This window comes from Sinohyriopsis cumingii, chromosome 9, assembly GCF_028554795.1.
Source record: "Sinohyriopsis cumingii isolate HCF-2022 chromosome 9, ASM2855479v2, whole genome shotgun sequence".
Lineage (NCBI taxonomy): Eukaryota > Metazoa > Mollusca > Bivalvia > Unionida > Unionidae > Sinohyriopsis > Sinohyriopsis cumingii.
The window spans coordinates 99,746,199-99,767,438 of record NC_142969.1 but is presented as its reverse complement, the minus strand read 5'-3'; the positions used below and the strand labels follow the sequence as shown (position 1 = coordinate 99,767,438).

Here is a 21,240-nt window from a genome sequence, read left to right as displayed (position 1 = left end):
GACTAAAAATCTCCTAAAGGTTCGCTTTTATGGGGGGGGGGGCGATTTTGTAAATTTATTTGCTATATAATTTTTTTGTTATATTAGAATAAGTTGATCTTTGACCAAATTCTTGCATTTTATTACGCTAGGTTTTTCCCCGTTTGTACACATTACAAGCAACGTTTATTCTAAACGAATGGTAGATGTGCGCTCTATGCGCAAGCTTTACGGTGATTTTAACATTAATGTTGGATTGAATATTTGGTAATTTTGATCTATTGCGCGGAGAACAATTCAGCTGTGTCGTAAAATCGGTGTTATAATAAGAGTTTTCTTCCTCGCAGAAGTGCTGTTATGGGAGGAATTTTTCAAACTGCAGGAAAATATTGATCTCTTTTTGTGGAACTGCAATTTACAGAAAAACTGGAATATAATGCGAACGTAAGAAATATATTGTTTGATATGTGCCTTACTGACGTACCGAGTGATTCTTTTTCGCCTCCACCCCCATCTCTCTCTCTCACACACACACACACACACACACACACACACACACACACACACACTTATAATTAGAAAAAAACATTTATACGGGGGACATTTTTTGAGATAATTTATTATCTTTAATAATTTCTCCATTCCAAGATCGTTGTTATTCACCTTACTGTTTCGCGCTCATTTGATATGTGTATGTATGTTGTTTGTACTTGTTATCATTTCTGCGGACTCGTAGTTGAAGTACTACGTTAGCCGTGACCCATATAATCACGCCTGTGTCGAATCTTGGCTCATTATATGAAAGGGCTTGCTGAGGCAATACACTCGGGGATTGCACATAGAGCTAATACTCTGTTTGTATATACATATACAGGCTGACCATTCTAATTAAAATCGTCATGTTTCCCTTAGTGTTGGACGAATGCTACCTACCTACTATCCTGACCCTTCTTGCCATATTGTTGTTACTACGTCTACAAAGAGGACAAAGTCGGGGAAAGCTACCCCCAGGACCAAGGGTTTGGATACCACTCATCGCAAACGCCCTGGAGTTAGCAGAAGAGGATATAAGAAAACCTCTCCGACGGTTGCGGAAAGAGTATGGAAATGTGTATCGCTTGTACTTGGGGACACGACTAAGTGTGGTTATATGCGGGTATGAGGCCTTAAAAGAGGCCTTTGTCAGGCGCGGCGACGAGTTTTCACACCGACCTAGTATGTTCATTACAGATATGATATCCCAAAACAAAGGCATGGTCTCTCTCTCTCTCTCTCTGTTTCTCTCTCTCTCTCTCTCTCCCTCTCTCTCTCACACACACTCAATAATAATAATAATAATAATAATAATAATAATAATGAATTCGTCGATGCAAGCAGACGTATACATTCTTTCTAGTTTAAACTGTAGAGCCCATATAAATCGTCCACCTTCAACCAGCCATCATTGGTGTTTTTAGCTCTGCTGGTCATAAACTAGAAGATCTCATTTGATGGTCTGTTTTCTGTCGGCCGTACGTCTGTTAGACAGCACAATATATTGATCGCTACTTCTCCTAAACTACTTAGAAGACTCCCTTGAAACTTTACATACACATTCATCCCATAGTTGAATTGGTCCCAGTGGCATCGCTAGGGGGGTGCGGGGGGTGCAGACCGCACCGGGTGACACCATCTCAGAGGGGTGACACCAAAATGAAAAATTGCAAATTTTACAGAGCACACACTGCTCGGTCTAGTCGGATTTCATAAGCGAATAACCGATCATAGTTAAATACATGACTAGCAGGCACAGCAGTGGCGTCGCTAGGGGGATGCGGGGGGTGCGGACTGCACCGGGTGACACCATCAGAGGGGGTGACACCAAAATGACATTACTAAGGATTCTGTATGGTCTGTTACGGAAGGAGGACCATGGGGGTGACACCATGAGCTACCGCACTGGGTGACACCAACCCGAGTGACGCCACTGATTGGTCCTAAATTAAACTGGTACTACTATGACATTCAAAGTGGCCGCCATGATAACTATCATGAAAATCAATCTTGTTATCGCTATTTCTCCTGAATGGACGGTCATATCAACACGGGGCTTTGATGTCTAGTTGGTTTAAAATGAAAATGGTGCTAATCTGACTTGCAGTATGGTAGCCACGGTAGCCGTCTCCAAAAAATCTTGCCATCGTTATTTCTCCTGAATGGATGGTCATATCAACATGAGGTTTCAATGAAAGACTTCCTATGATGTCTAGTTGGTCCTAAATAACAATGGTGCAGACGTGGCATCCATTATAGCCGCCATGGAAGTTTTAAAAATCTTTTTTATCACAACTCGACTTAAAGAGAAAGTCTTATCGACGTGGGGTTTTAACGAAAAGACTTCTTCTAATGTCCATTTGCTGTTATTATGATAGCGCTCTAAAGTTATTATGTACTTCGGAGACAGGGTCAAGTATAAAGTGTAGTTTGCATTGACAACATGCATAATGGAAAGAATATTGGAATACCTCTATAATAATGTGTTGTCGTTGTTGTTGTAGGGTTAACGCCATTTTTCAGCACACGATAGGCTATACATGGCGGTCAGTATTAATGGTGGAGGAAGAACCCGGGAAAACCCCAGAAAGAACCACCGACCCACGATAAGCTACTGGCAAGTTTTCTCACATACCCACATTAGCCGAATCCGAGACTCGAACCCACGCAGACATAGGTGAGATGGCAGTGATCGGTAACGGAGAGCGCTTTAGAACACTCGGCCACTCGGGGCCCCTCTAACATTTTGCACTGTGACTAAAATTTCTTTACGTATGATAATTATGAAAGCTATGCACTATCTAAGGCAGAAAGCTTGTAAAATGGCTGCTTCAGTGTGCTACAACATTAGCCTGAACTAGTTCAAAGTACACTATGGTTAACAGTTATTAGAATAGAGAAAGTGAAGTTAGAATGAATTATAAAATAAGAAGTAAAAAGTTATACCCTCGTTTTTTCCTTATTTACGTTTGAAGTCCAGCAAGTGAAAATTCGCATGCGGAACAAGCAGTCTGTAGAAGTAATGTCAAGCTGTAAACTCTGTGACCTAAATTACACACATCAATCGTACACCAAAAATAAGGGGATTAAAGGTTATTTTTAGCAATACCTAGTATATACAACCTCTCTTTTAAATAATCAGGATAACTAGTTAGGAAAACATAGGAAAATCGTTTTCTTTAAATACCAAACACTATCCAAGTACAAAAATGTAGAGCGCAACCAAATAAAAATGCTGCCGATCTGACGTAAAAATATATTCACCGCAGCCATCTTGAAAACCTTGTTATTGCTACTCCACCTGAAGAAAAGTCATATCCTGAAATATTATCTCTACATCTTTCCAAATGAATGAATTTATCAAAATGGGGTTTTCACAAAAAGGCTTTGTAAGATGCCAAGTTGGCCCTATATGAATTGGTGCCAGTCGTAGATACAGTCGTAGCTGGCACAACGATTGTCTTCAAACATCTTGTTATTACTATTCCCCATGTATAAATAATCACTATGACATGAGGTATTCATAAAAAGACTTCTAATGATGTCTACTTTGTCATAAATCAAAATGGTGCCATGCTGACGTCCAACATTTGTACCACATCAACTAATTTAAAAATCTTGTTATCGCTCAAACATATCAGAGATAGTTTCAACACTCGACAGTTAAAATGAATAAATATTCCTATTTTGAATTCCTGTAATTTATTCTCGCCCATTAGAGGACCAGTCCCTTCAATGGACGCTTGTTCAGTTTATGTATTGAGCGTCGATTTGTAATACATCACTTCTTTCATATCACGTTTAAGCATCCTCGCTAGCCAAGGTGCTGATATGTTAGCCCTATCTTTACTCTGGCAGATCGTTCAGATATTTCGGTCCTTCGGGTCTGTGAATATCACTTAATACGGCGGCAATCTACCGCATCCAATCAAAAAATAAGTTGTTCTAATACATTGTTCATGTAAGATCAAGACAAGTGGAGCATACAACTGGAATGGGTTCAAATAAGATAAGCGAGTTTCCATTTCCTGTCAGTCTAGCATATAGTCATACTTTCGATTTTAAATTTACAAAGTATCGTTTTTGAAGACCTCCACCATCTTTAGCCGACATTAACTGCACCGTTAAGGGAGACAACTCATGAAATCCAATAGATGTCACTTGGACAAAGCTCTCAACACCTGCACGATCCACCAAGGTGTAGATAGGGTCAATACATAGAAACCTTGACTAGCAAAGATGTATGTATGTATGTATGTATGTATGTATGTATGTATGTATGTGTTTTACAATCATTTTCTTTTCATCTATATAACATCCACTCGGATTGTAGCTTGTTATAGGAAAATGATTAACTAGGAATTACAGGAATGCTGTTTTTTCACGATAGCATATTTGTCGCAAAGTAAATTATTTCCTGTAAGACAACTTTGAACTGAGAATGCCTTTTTCCCTTTTGCAGGTATCGTTTGTTCAACAGGTGACCTCTGGAAGGAACATAGAAAATTTGCTCTCATTACCTTAAGAAATTTTGGCATGGGGAAGTCAGTTTTGGAGGAGAGGATACACAAAGAAGTCTCAGCATTGTTGTCATCAGTTGATAAACAAAACCAACAACCCTTTGATCTTTCTGCGATTGTCCATACCAGTACATTTAATGTCATTGCTGCCCTAGCGTTTGGCGGACATTTCAACCATGGTGATCCCCGGTTTGTGAAAATGTTGGCAGCTATGAACGAGAACATGCGAAATCTTGGAAGTAGCTCTGCCGTGAACTTTTTTCCTTTCCTCAGACATCTACCTGGTGATCTGTTTAAAATGAAGAAGACTCTACAAAATGTTGACTTGGTTGAAGAATACATAAATGAAATATTAGATAAGCATATGGATGAATATGATGAAAGTAAAGTGGAAAATTTCGTGAGTGCGTATATCAAGGAGATGAAAATCCAGAAGGAACAAAATGAGGCAACTACATTTACGAGTAAGTGTGAAATTCACAACAGCTCGTAAGTATTTGATTTTATAAGCAGCTTTGATGATGGGAAAATATATACCACCTTTTCTTGAAGCGACTGAACGATCATCTGTAACTGTAAACCCCGCGTGCTTGCGGAAGCGCGTTCAAACGAATCATTTATGTAACAGAAGCGAATTAGTTATTTGTATAGCATGGCAATTATATCGTCCTGGCAATTAAGGGTGTATGTCGGCAATGATTTCGGGATACTATACGTGTCTTAATATGCAGGTCCCGATGCGATATGTATCTCGATAAATATTGCGGATTAATTTAAGATACGCAAAATATGATAAACGTAACTTTATCTCACCCATGCGACATATACATCTACTTCATCGATTAAATGTGATAATTGCATTAATTATTTAAGAGGTCTCAAACACCAGACCCGCGGGCCGCATTCGGCCCACCAAACCGTATCATATAGCCCGCAAAATGATTGGCATCATAATGTGTCATGAGAGATGTATGTGTGGTCCGGCCTTTGGGCCATCGAAAATGCCGTCATGCGGCCCTCATGCTGGTTTGAGTTTCAGACCCCAAAATTATTTATTGACAATATCATATCACATTCATCGATTAAATGCGATAATACAGTTTTAATATCAAATGATTTTCAGTTTCTATATTTTTCGGGCATAGAACTTGTGTACTTAGGGTCGACGGGTCACCCAAATTGCTCTTATTAATATATTAGTGTTGATGCACAGTACATGTATTTGGAAAACAAAAGCATGTGACTCAAAACGCTCATTGCTCAATACTTCCAATATACAGAACAATTATACATGTTTTCTTGATTTCTTTCATTTTTGTAAGAGCGGCATATATAGGTAGATTCCACTTAAATAATTATTCTGATTTTCATAAAAGAATACATAACCTGATTACACTGATATAGAGTGAGAAGCAGTAATGGTGTCGGATAAATACTGTGTTTTGAATCTGCTAGATAAGTTGCAAGAGTGTAGTGTTATTTTACTTAAGTTGAAAAAAATATTGGGTGAGAAAAATAATCCAGGTCGGTGTTTGCACCAACACAAGGAAATCCCAGTCGCGGGGTTACGTTATTTGTCTCGTCACTCGCCATAGCCTCGTGGGGAAGACAGACAGTATAGCCCCTTGACTGGGATACCCGTGTCTCGGTCCAGAGCCCAACATATATTCTGTTAGTCTCAACGGTTCGGTAACATCTTATTATTACTTGATTTTCAAACATTTGAATAAATGAAAAATGGATTTCAGTATCAAACCAGGCCTAATATGATACAATTTCAAAGAAAATTGACGCAGGATGATACAAGATCGACCAAAAAACAAATCTTAGTTTTGTCATATTTCAAGTCCCGGTAAATTTATAAGCTGACATAATTATCTAAAGTCCTCAAGTTGTATAATGCATACCGCGATACAATATATTTTATGGACACGGATATATCGATATTATCGATATATCACGGTATCGTTACATTCTTACTACCAATCAAATATATATTAGTATTCTTTGCCATCATGATGATATACAGTATGTTTTGACTAACAAGTTCCAAAATCTGATAATTTGCATCTTGAATGACCCTAAAATAAGTTTTATTGAATTCCATTAGGCGGGCTGTGAAATTATTCTGCATAAACTTGCACGTGTGTACGCAAACAACCGGTTCTAGGCCCCAATCTCTGCTGTTTGTTTATTTATCTATATTGTTGCCTTTCTAGCACACACCTAGCTGCCAAAGCCCATTGATAAATACACGTCATCTATCAATGTGAAATTTAACATACACATACATAGTTCTTTTCTATTTGATTTCACTGGTCTATCATGACACGTATGAGATTTCATGGTTTAAAAAAATTGGTCGTTTATAAAGATGCAAGTGATTGTTAGTTACATGGGTTTGTGAGTTAAAATCAGTGTGGTCAAAACATCAAAAATAGGACATTTTCAATATATAAAAAAATGGAAATCAAACTTTCTCTGGGCTATTCAGGTGATTTTGCTGCGCTCAATACGGGATAAATAATACATAACAAAATGGAAGGCTTTAAAGTACTTGTTATGAGTTTAATCTATTCAATTTTTACACATTTTGGGAGATTGACATTATTCATATTACGTCACTGTTGTCAGCATTATTGATATCTCGAAACGTGATACACTTCTCACAATATTTTACTGTACATTTTAAATGTTTCTTTTCTCAAAATATTCGAGTGTACATTGTGTAGGTTTTCTTTTATTTCAGGGGAACAGCTTTGCAAAATAGTTGGAGATTTCTTTGTAGCGGGAACTGAAACGACCGCAGTCACAATTTTATGGTCGACGTTGTACCTCATTTGCAAGCCGGAAGTTCAGGATCACATGTTCTCAGAAATCAGAAACAGCGTTGGTTTGGAGCGGTTGCCATCAGTACAGGACAAACGTGATCTTGTATACACAGAAGCCTTTATCATGGAAATCATGCGCCATGCTCAAGTTGGCTTTTTGAGTTTGCCGCATTCGGTACCCAATGACGTCGTATTTCAAGGTTACGCCATTCCAAAGGACACAATTGTACTTCCAGATTTGGATTCTGTATTGTCCGATCCTGATGTTTGGGGAGATCCAGAGGTATTCCGTCCCGAAAGATTTATTTCCAAGGAAGGGGCTCTCCTTAAACCAGACGAGTTTATTCCATTCTTTGCAGGTATGAGTTCTCTATAGTAAATAAAATATAGAGTGAGGGTGTAATAATAATAATAATAATAATAACGATTAAGAAAGAAAGGAGAAGAAGAAGAAACAGAATTAGTCCAATGGAATTAAATAATTTCATCTTTTAAGTAAGACATGTAGCGGAACACTATATATGCACAGTGACAGGAAAATGTGTATCGTTAGCACCAAACACAAACAACTCTTTTCCGTGGATATAATTTTGAGACCTGATGTGTACATACATGTAGATCTTGTTATGAATATAACTTGTTCTGTAGGATTTTTTAAAAATGTCAGACATTAAGTTATATACGCATGTTGTGCCTTGTTCTGTCATGTTTGTTTCGTCGGTAATTTTTCCTTGACTAACACGATCTCTTAAAGATCCGACTTTTTTGTTATTAAAGATCCGACTTTTTTGTTATCTTCTATATAATTTGTAAGTTATATTAGAATGAGATGGTCTATGGCCAGATTCTTGTATTTCATTTCGCTTTTTTTAAATTGTACATAGTGCAAGCAAACTGGTTTGATTTCTAACTGACCAGTACATTTCTGTGTAAATCTTTCCTTTATTTATTAACATTCTTAAAGTGCCTAATATGCAGAATTGTTTTTCATGCCAATGTTTCAGATAGTGATCTTAAACAAGATAGATCCATTGAATATACATATTTAACAATGGATAATACTATAAAAAGTTTCGAAATATTATATGAGATGTATAATTGAATGTAAAAGACTAACTCTTCCTAGAAACATCAATAATGAAAATGAAATATTTTCAAATATACTTCGACGGGGTAAAGAAATACAAAACTCAACAGGGCCTCTGTTTTGAAATAAGATATTATAATGTACATTTAGAAAAAAAAATAGAAGGCTATAACAAAAATAGTAGTATCAAGCAACGGTTTGTATCGGTTACATCAACGTCTTTTACTCTTGCCAGATTGATTCTATCAATAAACTGGAATTTCTAGATATAATATGTGGGTTTTGTTTTACACGGATCACGTGGTTTTGATTATATATGTTAGTTGTATCAATGTTTTGAAACATGTTTAAAGAACATCTGCTTTGATCATAGCTACCAAATCAGCATTGATACTACATGAATCAGTATAACATTGGTTTAAGTTAGTTAAGTTGCACGGTATCTTCTACCTTAAACAGTATTAACGTTATTTTTGAACGGTATTGGATGCAATGATGCTACATGAAGCCGTAAATCGCCGTTTAAAGTTATTTTTTCATGGTGTCTGGTGCAGCATCTTAGAAAATATTATTATAAACAGTGTGAAAATTAGATAAAGAAGTTTATTTCACGTTGGCTTGGATGATTTGATATGGTTCTTTCCTTTGTTAATGGGAACATTATGCAGTCAATGCGTCCTTTGAGGGTCAAGGCGCTTGTAATGTTAAAACTGTCACTGCGTTGTCACTTGATTTTTGAACTTTTGAGGGTAAATATACTAAATTTATTTCCTTTTCGAATTCTAGCTGAATCTCATCACCTCAGCTTACAAGCACGAGGAGTTCTTCAGTTGTCTAAACCGCAACAATATACGAGTGTAATACTCGTCAATAACCAGAGGTTATGGGAATTATCTCGTTGATCGAACGCAAGGCTTAGGATCTATGCCACGTGTACTTGTACTTAGGCAAATTGTATGCTATTTTAGCCAAACAGCCGTCTTAACTCAGATATTGGACATTAATGGTCCTAGTGTGATGTGATGTGATTTGGATTTTTAACGTAGCTTTAACAATTTTTCAGTCATATCGCTACGATGTCTGCAATGTGGCAGTTTATAGTGATGTCTAGCACTGGGGCATCATGCCGCAGACATGTAGCATGATGTCCCACCCAGTCACATTATCCTGACACCGGGCCGACCAGTCCTAACACTAACCTCTTAATGCTGAGCGCCAAGCGAGGGAGCTGTTAGTACCATTTTTGTAAGTCTTTGGTATGACTCGACCGGGGATCGAACCCACGACCTCCCACATCCGAGGCGGACGCTCTAACCACTAGGCCACCGGAGCGGTTCCTAGTGTGAGATAACTTGAATGAAAGAGAAAAAAAACTTATGATAAATACAATCCAATAGCTAAATATTTTATGTTTTGATCCCTTTTCCGAGGCCACCAACTCAAGCGAACGCGACAAGAGAAACGCGTAATCCATTGGATATTATATTACCTATAATGACCTTCAAAGGTCGATAATTACATCAGTTAATCACTTAAATTATCTTATCGATATAAAATTTATCAGCTATTTCATATAATAGTAGTGAGGACATGTACATTTTGAGGGAAAACGAAAACAAAAAAAAACAACAAACAAACAACTAAACAAAAGCCCCCCCCCCCCGAATTTGTTATTGCTACAAAAACAGATTTACTGTCAATTTATTAAGGACGAATACATCATTTAGTTTGTCGATAGAAAAGTAAACGGTTAAAAGCTCATTTAATTAAATGTAAGAAGACATCAAATTTATTGCAATTTAATCAAGGCTAGTTTTCGTGACGTCAGTAGGCAGTGTTTGTTTTATCTCTTACGTTAACCGCCTGATTCAATGCGGCAAATGTGACGCTCTTTGCTGGTATACACACATCACGTTATTGATAGAAAATGTTATCCACTATTGTTAATTAATTACCATGAATGTATATACATTTTTAAAGGAATGACCTTTAATAATAACTTTGTAACAGTAGCTAAGTGCATAATACGGTCTTTAATGCAAACAAAATGTCTTAATCTTGATGATTGTGTGAAGGATTATGATTAAGTTTTCACCCAAGGTAAACTAAGATTCACCTCAAAGTACACAGACCTAAAATCTCCCATTATAATGTAATCATTAATATTTACTCATGTTGCACTGCGGTTAGAGCAGAGGTGGGCAAACGTTCCAGTGCAAGTGCCGCATACACAAATTTACACTTTGTCGCGGGCCGCATTGTTCATTAAGTAAAATAATTAATATTTGAAATAGCAAAAACAAAAGGTTTTTCTAAATAACATCATAATTAATTTTCAGTTGTTAATATGTTGTTGATATTTGAAAACTGAAACTTAAACTTCAAAAGAAGCACATTTATTTGATAAACAGATTAACAAAAACAGAGTCAGTGCGAATGATGACTTGTTCCTAGGCCGCATGAAAACCCTTCGCGGGCTGCATGAAAGCCCTTGGCGGGCCGCATGCGGCCTGCGGGCCGTAGTTTGCCCACCCCTGGGTCAGAGCGTCCTTACACCTTTAGCTTCGTTCTTAACTTCGCATTACGACCTTAGCACGGGAGACAACTCTTACAGGAGCTTGTGAAAGAGGTCTTTTGGTCGAAGTGTATAATAAAATCAATCCCGTATGGCTGTCAGACAGGAACACCGGTCGATGTAAATAACTTCTACCGCATTGTCTTTGGTCCGTTATGTCTGTATCGCGAACGAATTCCCATTGTTCAATTACAGGTAAAAACTTTTTTTTTTAAATCTGATGCCGCCATCATAAAAAAACCGCGTTTGATCAGTTGTCCTATAATCAGTATTTTGTGAATGGGATATAGCTGACGTAGTAACTAACCGCCTGATTCAATGCGGCAAATGTGACGCTCTTTGCTGGTATACACACATCACGTTATTGATAGAAAATGTTAGATGGTTTTCTTGTATCAAAGGCTCGAAATATATCAAACACTTCCTTCAGTTGTTTTAACTTTCCGAGGTTTAAGATTAATGTAGATAAGCCAGAATAGATAACACATTCCCACTGACTTAAAGTGGTGAAAGGGCTGGCGGTCACAGTCGTAACAGATTTTCTATAAAGTCTGTCGACGCAAAAATCATGTAATGGGCACAAACATTTATTCATGTCAAATACATACGCACATCAGTAATATGTAAAATTCATGTATTTGGCACAACAGTATATTCATGTCAAATACATAGGTACGTCAGCATGCCAATAGTGCTAACAAAGTTCTCACAAAAAGCTAAAAAAAAAACACTAATAAAGTGTAAAAAATCCTAAATGGCTTGAAAATCTACTCAGGTCAGCTGAATATGCACAGGAAAATATATGTTAATCATTTCTCACGGTATTGTGGTTGTTGCGAAATTGTCAAGATAAGGTGCTCTCAGTATTGTGGTATTAACATTCTAATTTGAATGGACGGACGAACATGAGCTAATCATAAAGCCACATGCAGCTCTTTGTGGTGTAGGCAAAATTAAAATGGGAACCCAGTCTTACAAATCAACGAATACCTGCTAGTTGTTGGAGAAAATACAATAGCAAGCTGGAAATTGTAACATATATTCATATAATAATTGCATAATAATATTTAATATTCATATAATAATAATAATAATAATAATAATAATAATAATAATAATAATAATTCATATACGATCGTTCACGGTTTCCAGTTTATTTCCAACGCTTATTCTCCGTTTGTAAACTCTACCCCCAGTGAGAGAGAGAAAAAAAAAAAACCAAGACGAAATCTTAAACCAAAGAAGAAGAAAAAATGAAAAAAAAAAATACGAAATAGGTTTTCCTTACTTTTGTCGTTTTAGGTAGAAGAAGCTGTCTGGGCGAGTCACTTGCCAGGATGGAATTACTGTTATTTGTCAGTGCTTTGGTTCAAAGATTTCATCTTCTGCCGCCAGAGGGTATGATGATGAGTGTTGAAGAGTATGACGGACAGTTTGGTCTGAACCACAAACCAAAACCATTTAAAATACGTGCAGTGTCTAGATCCGTATCCTAGAATAAATTTGATGTTGATGGCATTTTAATATAGACAAGACAAAACAATATAGGACAACGATGAAAACATCATGAAGAATACTAATACACTCTGTAGAGAGAGTATTACCCGCAGCCACTTAGGACTTTCCTCGTCACAGATTTTTGTTTTAAATTTAAGTATCTTGGAACTTCTTTGTTCAATAAAGCTCATTTAGAAGCTTCGCCCATATTCAGAACTATTCAAATTGGAACTATAATTGAGACCACTTTACGAAGGACGCTTCAACTTTAATGGAATAATATTATATTATTTTCGGGGTTGCATTTCATACTTTTATACTTATAGACAAACAACCTCTTTGCAGAGATCACATCAGGTACATAGGAAGTAAGGTTAAAGGTCCACACTTTTTTCCTCTCATTTCAGTATGCGTTGCGGGTCGTCGTGAGTGTGATATTATATTAGTCATAATGTCGATGAGATGAGGTTAACAAATTATGATCATGATATGTGGAGGGTTACAGTTTTTGATATTAAGTATACTTCAGCTATGTCAGATCTACCCAATCCCACAAATTTTAGAACCATTGCTAAAATCAGTCCAGTGATACATTCGATCAGTTTCAGCTGACAATCAATAGCAAATCGAAATTGTGTGTACGCTTTTTAAATAACTGCATACCTTTAGTATCTCTGGATACTAGATTTTTCAGGCCATTATATATATATATATATATATATATATATATATATATATATATATATATATATATATATATATATATATATATATATATATATATATATATATATATATATATATATAGTCAAAGAGAAAGGAGACCTGGACGTATGTTCCCTGTATCCTTGGGTGTGCAAATATTGTCACTTTCGAGCAGGACACACACAAATGCCGACGGAATACAACGACGTTAAAAATATTATTTAATACTATGTCTTGATCAAATGCAAAGTCTTGCCTCCCATCGACTTGTACCTGCCCGTCTTACCTTAACATTACCAAGAAAAACTGACGTTTTCTTTGTGTCGCACTTGTGCCAAAACCCGTAATTTGGACCAAAGTTGTCATCGCACCCAGAATAAACGCGCTTTGACATGAAAGTTTATCAGCGTGGAATTGTTTCGAGTTATTGAACTGTATACTAACAGTGTACGAAACTTACCACTTTCTCAAGACAGAAAAATATCGAAAGGACGACGACACACAGAAATGCATTTTCTTTGGCTACGACGATGCTTTTTAGAAACTCAAACAAAAAGCCAGCGGCTATCCTTCTTGGTGTCAGAATCCCGAAGACCATGGAGTATGAATCCTAGGAAGGCATCACTTTAGAAAACGTCGAAAAAACGAATGAAGACGCTCGTTTGCAAAAGACATGGGAAAATTGGCACATCGACTTTGTTTGCTCAAGACGGAGTACTTGACATGGCTTTGCCGCTACTACGACATGATGTATGACAAAAGATAATATACAAGTCAAATACGAATAAGAACCAGAGTTGTATACCATTATGGGTGACACCCTTGTTAAGAGAGCCTGAACTCGTTTTTCTCCTCTCTCTCTCTCTTTCTAACCATGGGCAAAGTCATTGATTAACTTTTGAGTAATCCCTTCTCATAGCAAGAGATGAGAAGAATGTTATGATACAAATCCTCTTTCTTAACAGCTGGTGGAGACTTTTTACAAAAGAATAGTGGGGAATATCATGAATAAAGGTGTCACTCTGCATAATTATGATCTGCGGAACAGACTCGCACCGAAACTCTTGCAACCATCAGTTTTCACGCCGCCCAGCTATGCTGCATCAACCCCGGAACGTCTAGACAACTCTTCTGTGATTTTCATACTTTTGCCCACACGAATGGTCTATTCTGAAACATTAGCACTAGGATCATCACAACGGAAACAAACACAATTACTGACACGATTTCCAGCATAAAATGTATACATCGCCAGTGAGAATTCTTCTTGCAGTAACACCTGAAATTCCCGACGTGTCGAATGCATACTATACCGAGAGCAGCCCCGAATTTGAGCTACCTACAACCCAGGCTGAAATACATATATCCTTGCCATAAACAGAGATTTCCACTGGTCCAACAGCCTTCCGTTCAATCAACGAGATAATGACACAGCAAGGACGAGGCCAATAGCGATGTCAATAACCTGCCAGAGCTCATAAATACTATGCGAGAAAAGCTATGAAAAGAAGAACAATAAAATAATTAGACGTCCTGGATTATTAAAGAGAAATGATGCACCGAGATTCTTGCAAATGTTCCATTCAGAACTGGATCGGTTTGCTATGCCACCCATCATAATGACTATGCAATATTTCCAATGGGTATAATTCCATCCCGTCTAGTTTTTGCCTGTCTCAGCTCCCATCGAATTTTAAATCAAATGACAAACCGAAGATTACATCGATCTGAATGAACATCAGTTTCTTGTGCTTGAAAGTCAAAGTTCTCGATACGACCAAGCCAGCCTGTAGACGATTAGAAATTATCTCCTGTAAAAAATTTCATGCATTCCTTGTTCAGCGAATTGGATTTGTACTTCACTTCAATAACAAACTGGTCAGCAGAAGCATGTATACATATACTTACCGAGCGTTCCTAGAAAATCTCTTGACTTGCGAAGAAGAAGTCAAGAACATGCACTGGATGCGTACTAAGGAAACCTGACACGCCGGGCAAGTTGGACGACACAGAATTTATTAAAATGGATAGTCCAGACACCACGATTTGGAATTCAAAGGCAGTCGAAACAAAAACAAAAATGGGGACAATTTAGAACTGATGGATCATTTGCATTTGGACATATGGTTGCAAGACCAGTATTCGCTGAACTGAGTGGTTGTCCGCCTGAGACTGAATTGAAGCAGTGCGGCTTTCCATTTGATAGTTGCAATTACTAAACCATTATCGAAGAAACCCGACTCAACGTGCGCCGTTTGGAATGTGGGGAAACGGTATCAGTCACACTTTGAACATAACGATTGCCAAGTATCCGACACAACGAGTGGAAGTGAAAACCTATACTATTGCAGCTATCTCCGATCCGAGATCGAATATGATCATTTCCAAGGACAGTTACCCAAACGTTTAACCACTGGCATCGTCAGCGATGCAGCCTTCAACGGAGACGTTACTCAAAAATACTTTCGAGTTTCAAAACTACGACGTGTCCAAGATAAAAGTCAGTAATAATAATAATAATAATAATAATAATGAGGACTTTGTATAGCGCCTAATTTCTAGAAGCTCTAAACGCTTCACAACATTAGACAACACCTATAAGATAAAAACATATATAATGATATGATTACAAAAACAAACACCATGAAATTAGAAAACAAAAAAAGACACATGGCAAGGCCATGTGTACCAGGCCCTTCAGACCAAGCTTTGACAAGAAGAATTCATCGAAATAGTACTTGTCACTGTATGAAACCATCGACAGTTAGGTATCAAAACCAGCCACGGCATTTCGTACGACGATTATGCAGAAGGATACGCTTTGTAGGCATTCGATTTCACTCCAGACCATTGCAGCGACGAGGTATATGTCCACTCTATACAATCTGGCCAACTTCATGTAGAATTTAACTTTGCACAATCTTTTGCCGACACGACGAACGTCATCTTGTATGAAGAATTTGACAATGCTCTGGAAATCAACATCTTGAAAGAAGTGATTCTGGATTGTTAAAAGCTCTGGAAGAATCTTGTCCATCTTTGGAATGTGGAGCCTTTTTGGAGATTGGGACTAATATGTCTTTGAATCAGAACAAAATAAAAAATAAAATACTACAGAAGAAAAAGGCAGAGACCGTCATGATGTTGAGAGAGCTAGAACAAGAATACATTTTAGTCTCTTGTTTTGCTAAGCATCTGGCTGAGAAAAAAGATTATAACCCACAATAATTGTTACAGTTGTCAAAACGATCATCCCAGTCAGATTCATCACGACAAATGCATGATGATAAGCCAAGAAGACGAGAAGAAAAATTGGAAGAGTGTCTGGATGACGCTTGGGGTCTCATTTCGGAAGAGAAAATGTTGCACCAGTGGTATAAAGACTTCCTCTCCTCCATTTTCTACCCTGGAGGTCCAATTCATCGATGCTTTCTTTCCAGAAGGAGACAGAACGTAGAGCTACTTACTTGACAGACATTTTCAAAATAAAAGACATTAATGAATTGATGACTTATTATTATCTGCGAAACAAAATACATGGTAACGTCATTACTTTCTGACGCACAGTTTGTACACAGCTTCTTCGAATCGTGTCGTATGTGCCAAAGATGAATTTCTTAATCGCAAATCTAAAGACAATCAAGCCTATGCCATCAACACCGACGATAGTCATCAAACAGAAACCCACTGGGTGGCCGTCTACTTTCCCAACGATTACATTGACTTCATGAGTAAAAGTACAAAAACAGCTCGATTTAATAAGGTGAGATTACAAGGAACCGATTTCATAGGTTGTGGACAATAATGTAAGTATTTTCTTCATCAACGCAGCCTTGTGTATCCCTTAGAACTTTTAGTGATTTATTTTGGTAGAGTGTATGCTCGAAACTATGATAAAGCAGAAAGATGATTTTGTGAACATTATATTTATCTTTCATTTTAAGCTAGGAAACGTAGTGTGCATCGATGACAAAATGACTTTGGTCAGTGGAAGTCGAAGTTGACGCCACATCGGTGTCATCCTTGTAAATATGTTCCCATTTTAAAAATTGTTGACTTGTTGATTTGTATTTGAGAAGTTTCTTGATACAAATAATAATAATGAATTTGGAAAATTTGTGAATGTTGTTTTAAATTGACACTGTATGTATATATGCTCTTCACCTCTCTCTGTCTCTCTGAGTCATGTTATCAATAGCGTTCTCAAATCGTAGGGATTTTTTCATCGCGTCCGCGCTTGAGGCCTTTAAAGCGGTGCACTCGCTAGTCTGGACGTCCACTGTTGACTTCAAAATTAGCCAAAGTGAACGAAGCTCAAGTGCATTTGTATCATGTCAGGCAGAACCTGATGCTAAAAGTGGCACAAACCCTGATAGAATAGGTCTTTAGAGAAGAAATGAATAAGGAGCAAGTAGAGTAGAAATAGAAGGATAGGCTTTGGAAATTGCAGAGACAACAGCAGCAACAACAACAACGGGTGCAAGAGAGAGTTTTTATAGAGTGGACACCAAGGAGTTCTCCTTCGCCTTCGCAAGATGAAGACTTCATCCGTGGGAAAGCCTACAGTGAAACATGGTCTTCTTCCTACAAGATAAGGGAAGAAATTGCCAAAAATCAAATACTGATCAAATACCAAAATATTTTTGTTTGATGTTGGTGTGTTGGTGTTTGTATGTTTATTTGTTTGTGTGTATTTGTGTTTGTCTTTATTCCCTAAAACAAATCCTTTGTCCTACTCTACCGTGTATTTGTATGTAAAAGTTTAGAGGTGTGGTTATAAACAGTTACTACCTTTGCTTGTATCATAGTGTATGTTTGGTAGTTTTTGTGTGTGGTTGTTTTGTTATAGTAGAGAGAGTTGCTTTTAGGTCCGCTCGATCCATGTTTTCAGTGTTAGGGTCTTGTGTGTGGTGTGTAATCTAATTTGTGTGAGTGATGTTTTTGTTCACGTCCGTGCTTTAGGTCTGTAAAGCGGAGAGTTCATCAGTCTGATTAATTTATTATGATTCATTCATTCATTCATTCCAGTCAGTAAGTTAACGTCTATCCAGCAACACCGTGCAAAACCATGCCAGCTGAAATAGGAGAGGGTTGGGGGTAAAGCACAAAATTAATGTAGCTAATGACAAGTTAGTAGAAGATGGAGCATATTGGTATTTTTGCTCTGCATAGTCGACCAATTACCAACTACCTCATTTCCTGACGAGAGGCGTTTGTAATCATACGGACAGCAATAAAGCAACAGGCTAGAAACAACTGAGAAAAGGACGAGGAATCCAGCCGGACATGAATGAGAAATTTGGAAACGAAAAGGCAGCCACCACGATCAGTTGGAAGCGGATCCAGCTTGTGGTCATTATGTCAGCTGAGCTGCAGGCAGAAATAATTGGCGATGACACCAACTAGAGTTTGACGGGAGGCAGTCATTCCCGTGAGAAGAGACCGCCACTGGAAGATAATAGAGGAACCAGCCGAGAGAAATGTCATGCCGATAATCGGACGAAGAACATCTACGTCGGAAGACCAGTTTGCAGGTACACACGGCCTGAGAAAAAACCGAGTTCTGACTGATCTAGCTGCCTTACTGTATTGGGTTTTCCTTTCGATATATTGAAAACCCGTTTCGATAATTCCTTGAAACCTTAATTTGATCTCTGATAGACCGCCGACAACATTACGACTGATTTTATAAATTGCGTGATACCAAACATTATGAGTTACTTATGCTCTCAGATTTGGTTTCTAATTTGAATGAATATTTAATGAAATTTTAAACTTTAATTTATTGACCTAATTGTTCAGGTGGCTTACACATTATTGGTAATAAGGACCATCCATTTCAATAGCTGCAATAGCTGGGCTAGATTTGATAAATAGATATGATCTTGGCGGTTCTTGCACGTTTGGAGTCCACTGCCGAGCACTTTCCTACCATTCCACTCTCGGACAAGCAAAGACGGGTGTGTAGGCCGATTCCCAGATGTTTAAAATTCAGGTTCTCCGATGAGAACGGGGGTGGGTGGGTAATGAGTATGATTTTAATCTTCAGCGAGCGTCTTATTGTGATACAGACTGTATCAAATTTGTGCGTGCGTGGTTTCGGTTCCACTCATTTTAAACCACTATTTTCACCTGGGGTTTCACTGATTGAAAATGCGACACAATTAAGAAGCACACATTGTATGCATAAGAGCGTGGGGGATGTGGCTCTCTTTCCTTACCTCGCGATGAATTAAATAGTTCACATTGTGAGAATAAACAAGTCGCAAATGCCTATGGAGCGAGAGTGACTCTTAATCAAAGCAAACAAAGAAAGAAGTCTGGCTGCCCGTAGAATGCGCCGTATACAGAAACTGTTGGGGATCCATATGTACACAGAAAATGCTCGCCGCCTCCTTAACGAACTAGCTATGGAGGCCATGAGGAAAGCGGAGAAGGTAGAAGAAGATGAAAATAAGAAAGAAGAGGACAAGAAAAAGACGATACTGCCTAATCTGATAATTAGACAGACACGCGAGATCAAGCCTGTGGTAATGGTACCAACACCACAGTGACAACCACAACAGAAGGTCGCTCTCCCCCAGATTGAGAACTGGGATTTAGAGTTGGAGCGACAACGTCAAGAATAGGAGCCTCACCGACGACAGCCACGACTACCACAACATCCACAGGCACATCCTAAAGTGCCGAGGTAAAGGGTCTTCAGAATTCCTCAAAAAGAGCTTTGTCAGTGCTGTGAAGTACATGGCATTGAGGCTCCTGAAAACTAGGAAACCTAGACCACAGCAACGGAAATCTGGGGTGAGTATTCTCTCTGAATATTATGATAAGGCGTACCAGCAGTGTCCCCTAAATACGCTCATCGAATCCGCCATGGAGCTTATCCAACTCTACGGGTTTGAGGTATTCCCGGAGCAAAAGCATAAGGAATCACGGACAGCGGCGGAGATCAAAGATGAAGAAGACCACCGCCAAACCTTCCGGCTGACGACCTAAAAGTCCTTTCTAGGGCTACGCATCAAAATTACCTCTATATTTAGTGGTTCCCATTTGTCTTGGAACCCTGTTTTGATAAAACCTAGAAACTAATATGATCCTTTGGCTAACATTTAGAATTTCCTATCTTTAATACAAATATTGATGAAAACGTTTATAGTCACAATTACTTCTTTGGCTAATAATAGTTTAAATTAATTAAGTACGCTTAGTACAATAAATTTTAAATTTATACTATAGGTAAAATTTAACCATAATTATGCTTCACTCTAATTAAGAATGTGGCTAAGACAAAATTGGCAACAGGGAGAACACATTAGTATAACTGGGTTGATTTGACCATTTAAGCCTTTCAGGTTGCACCAACTGTGGCTCGGCTTCCTATTCCGGATTCCTCTGATCCCCGTCCCTATCTGGACTAGGATGGACGAGTGTGTGGGTCTATTCCCACTTGTCCTATTTTCCAAATGTCCCGATAAGTGCGTACTAATGCAACCGGGATGACATCACAAGAGCTGTTTTATCATGCTAGACGTCTTACACTGCTGCGGTGGATGTAAATAATAATGAGTGTGTGTTACGTCTATTCCCACTCTTTACAGCCCATAAACAGGTCGATCAGGACTTGATTATCCTTCAGCTAGTATTAATTAAAAACACATTCGTGTGCATAAATGCGTGAGAGGAGTGGCACATTTTCCCCTCTCACGAGCAATCAACAAGCCTGCCTATGCGGGCATAAACAGGTCGGACATGCCTAGTTGACGCAAGCGACTATAATCCAACAATGTGTCGTAGCCATACCTTTGAGGAAAACCTTGACTTTGGATAATTCACTCCAGGAATCGCCTGTGCGCGTAGGTTAACCCTTCATAGGCGGTGAGAGCATGACTCGCCACTCTTGCGCCGTGCTAACGATAGATACATTTAGCTACGTTCACTGCAATTCAGCAACAGTTCAACAATATTTCCGCACCTCACAAAATCAGATCAGAACATCATACACAAGTTTAGTCA

At 38.1% G+C, this 21,240-nt stretch overlaps 1 protein-coding gene across 1 annotated transcript; it reads left to right on the top strand.

Moving 5' to 3' along the window:
• The first annotated feature begins 758 nt into the window (after nt 1-758).
• Nucleotides 759-17,342, top strand: LOC149792337 (cytochrome P450 2C16-like). Its single transcript, XM_089970910.1, has 4 exons — nt 759-1,230; nt 4,475-4,996; nt 7,282-7,722; nt 12,328-17,342. Exons 1-4 carry the CDS (start codon nt 879-881, stop codon nt 12,519-12,521), a joined length of 1,509 nt encoding a protein of 502 aa, XP_089827036.1. The 5' UTR covers nt 759-878; the 3' UTR covers nt 12,522-17,342.
• The last annotated feature ends 3,898 nt before the right edge of the window (nt 17,343-21,240 follow it).

Coding starts and splice junctions, on each gene's coding strand:
- LOC149792337 (XM_089970910.1), top strand. CDS start 879: ATGTTTCCCTTAGTGTTGGACGAATGCTACCTACCTACTATCCTGACC. Junction 4,997..7,281: donor TGAGGCAACTACATTTACGA/GTAAGTGTGAAA, acceptor CTTTTATTTCAG/GGGAACAGCTTTGCAAAATA. Junction 7,723..12,327: donor GTTTATTCCATTCTTTGCAG/GTATGAGTTCTC, acceptor TTGTCGTTTTAG/GTAGAAGAAGCTGTCTGGGC.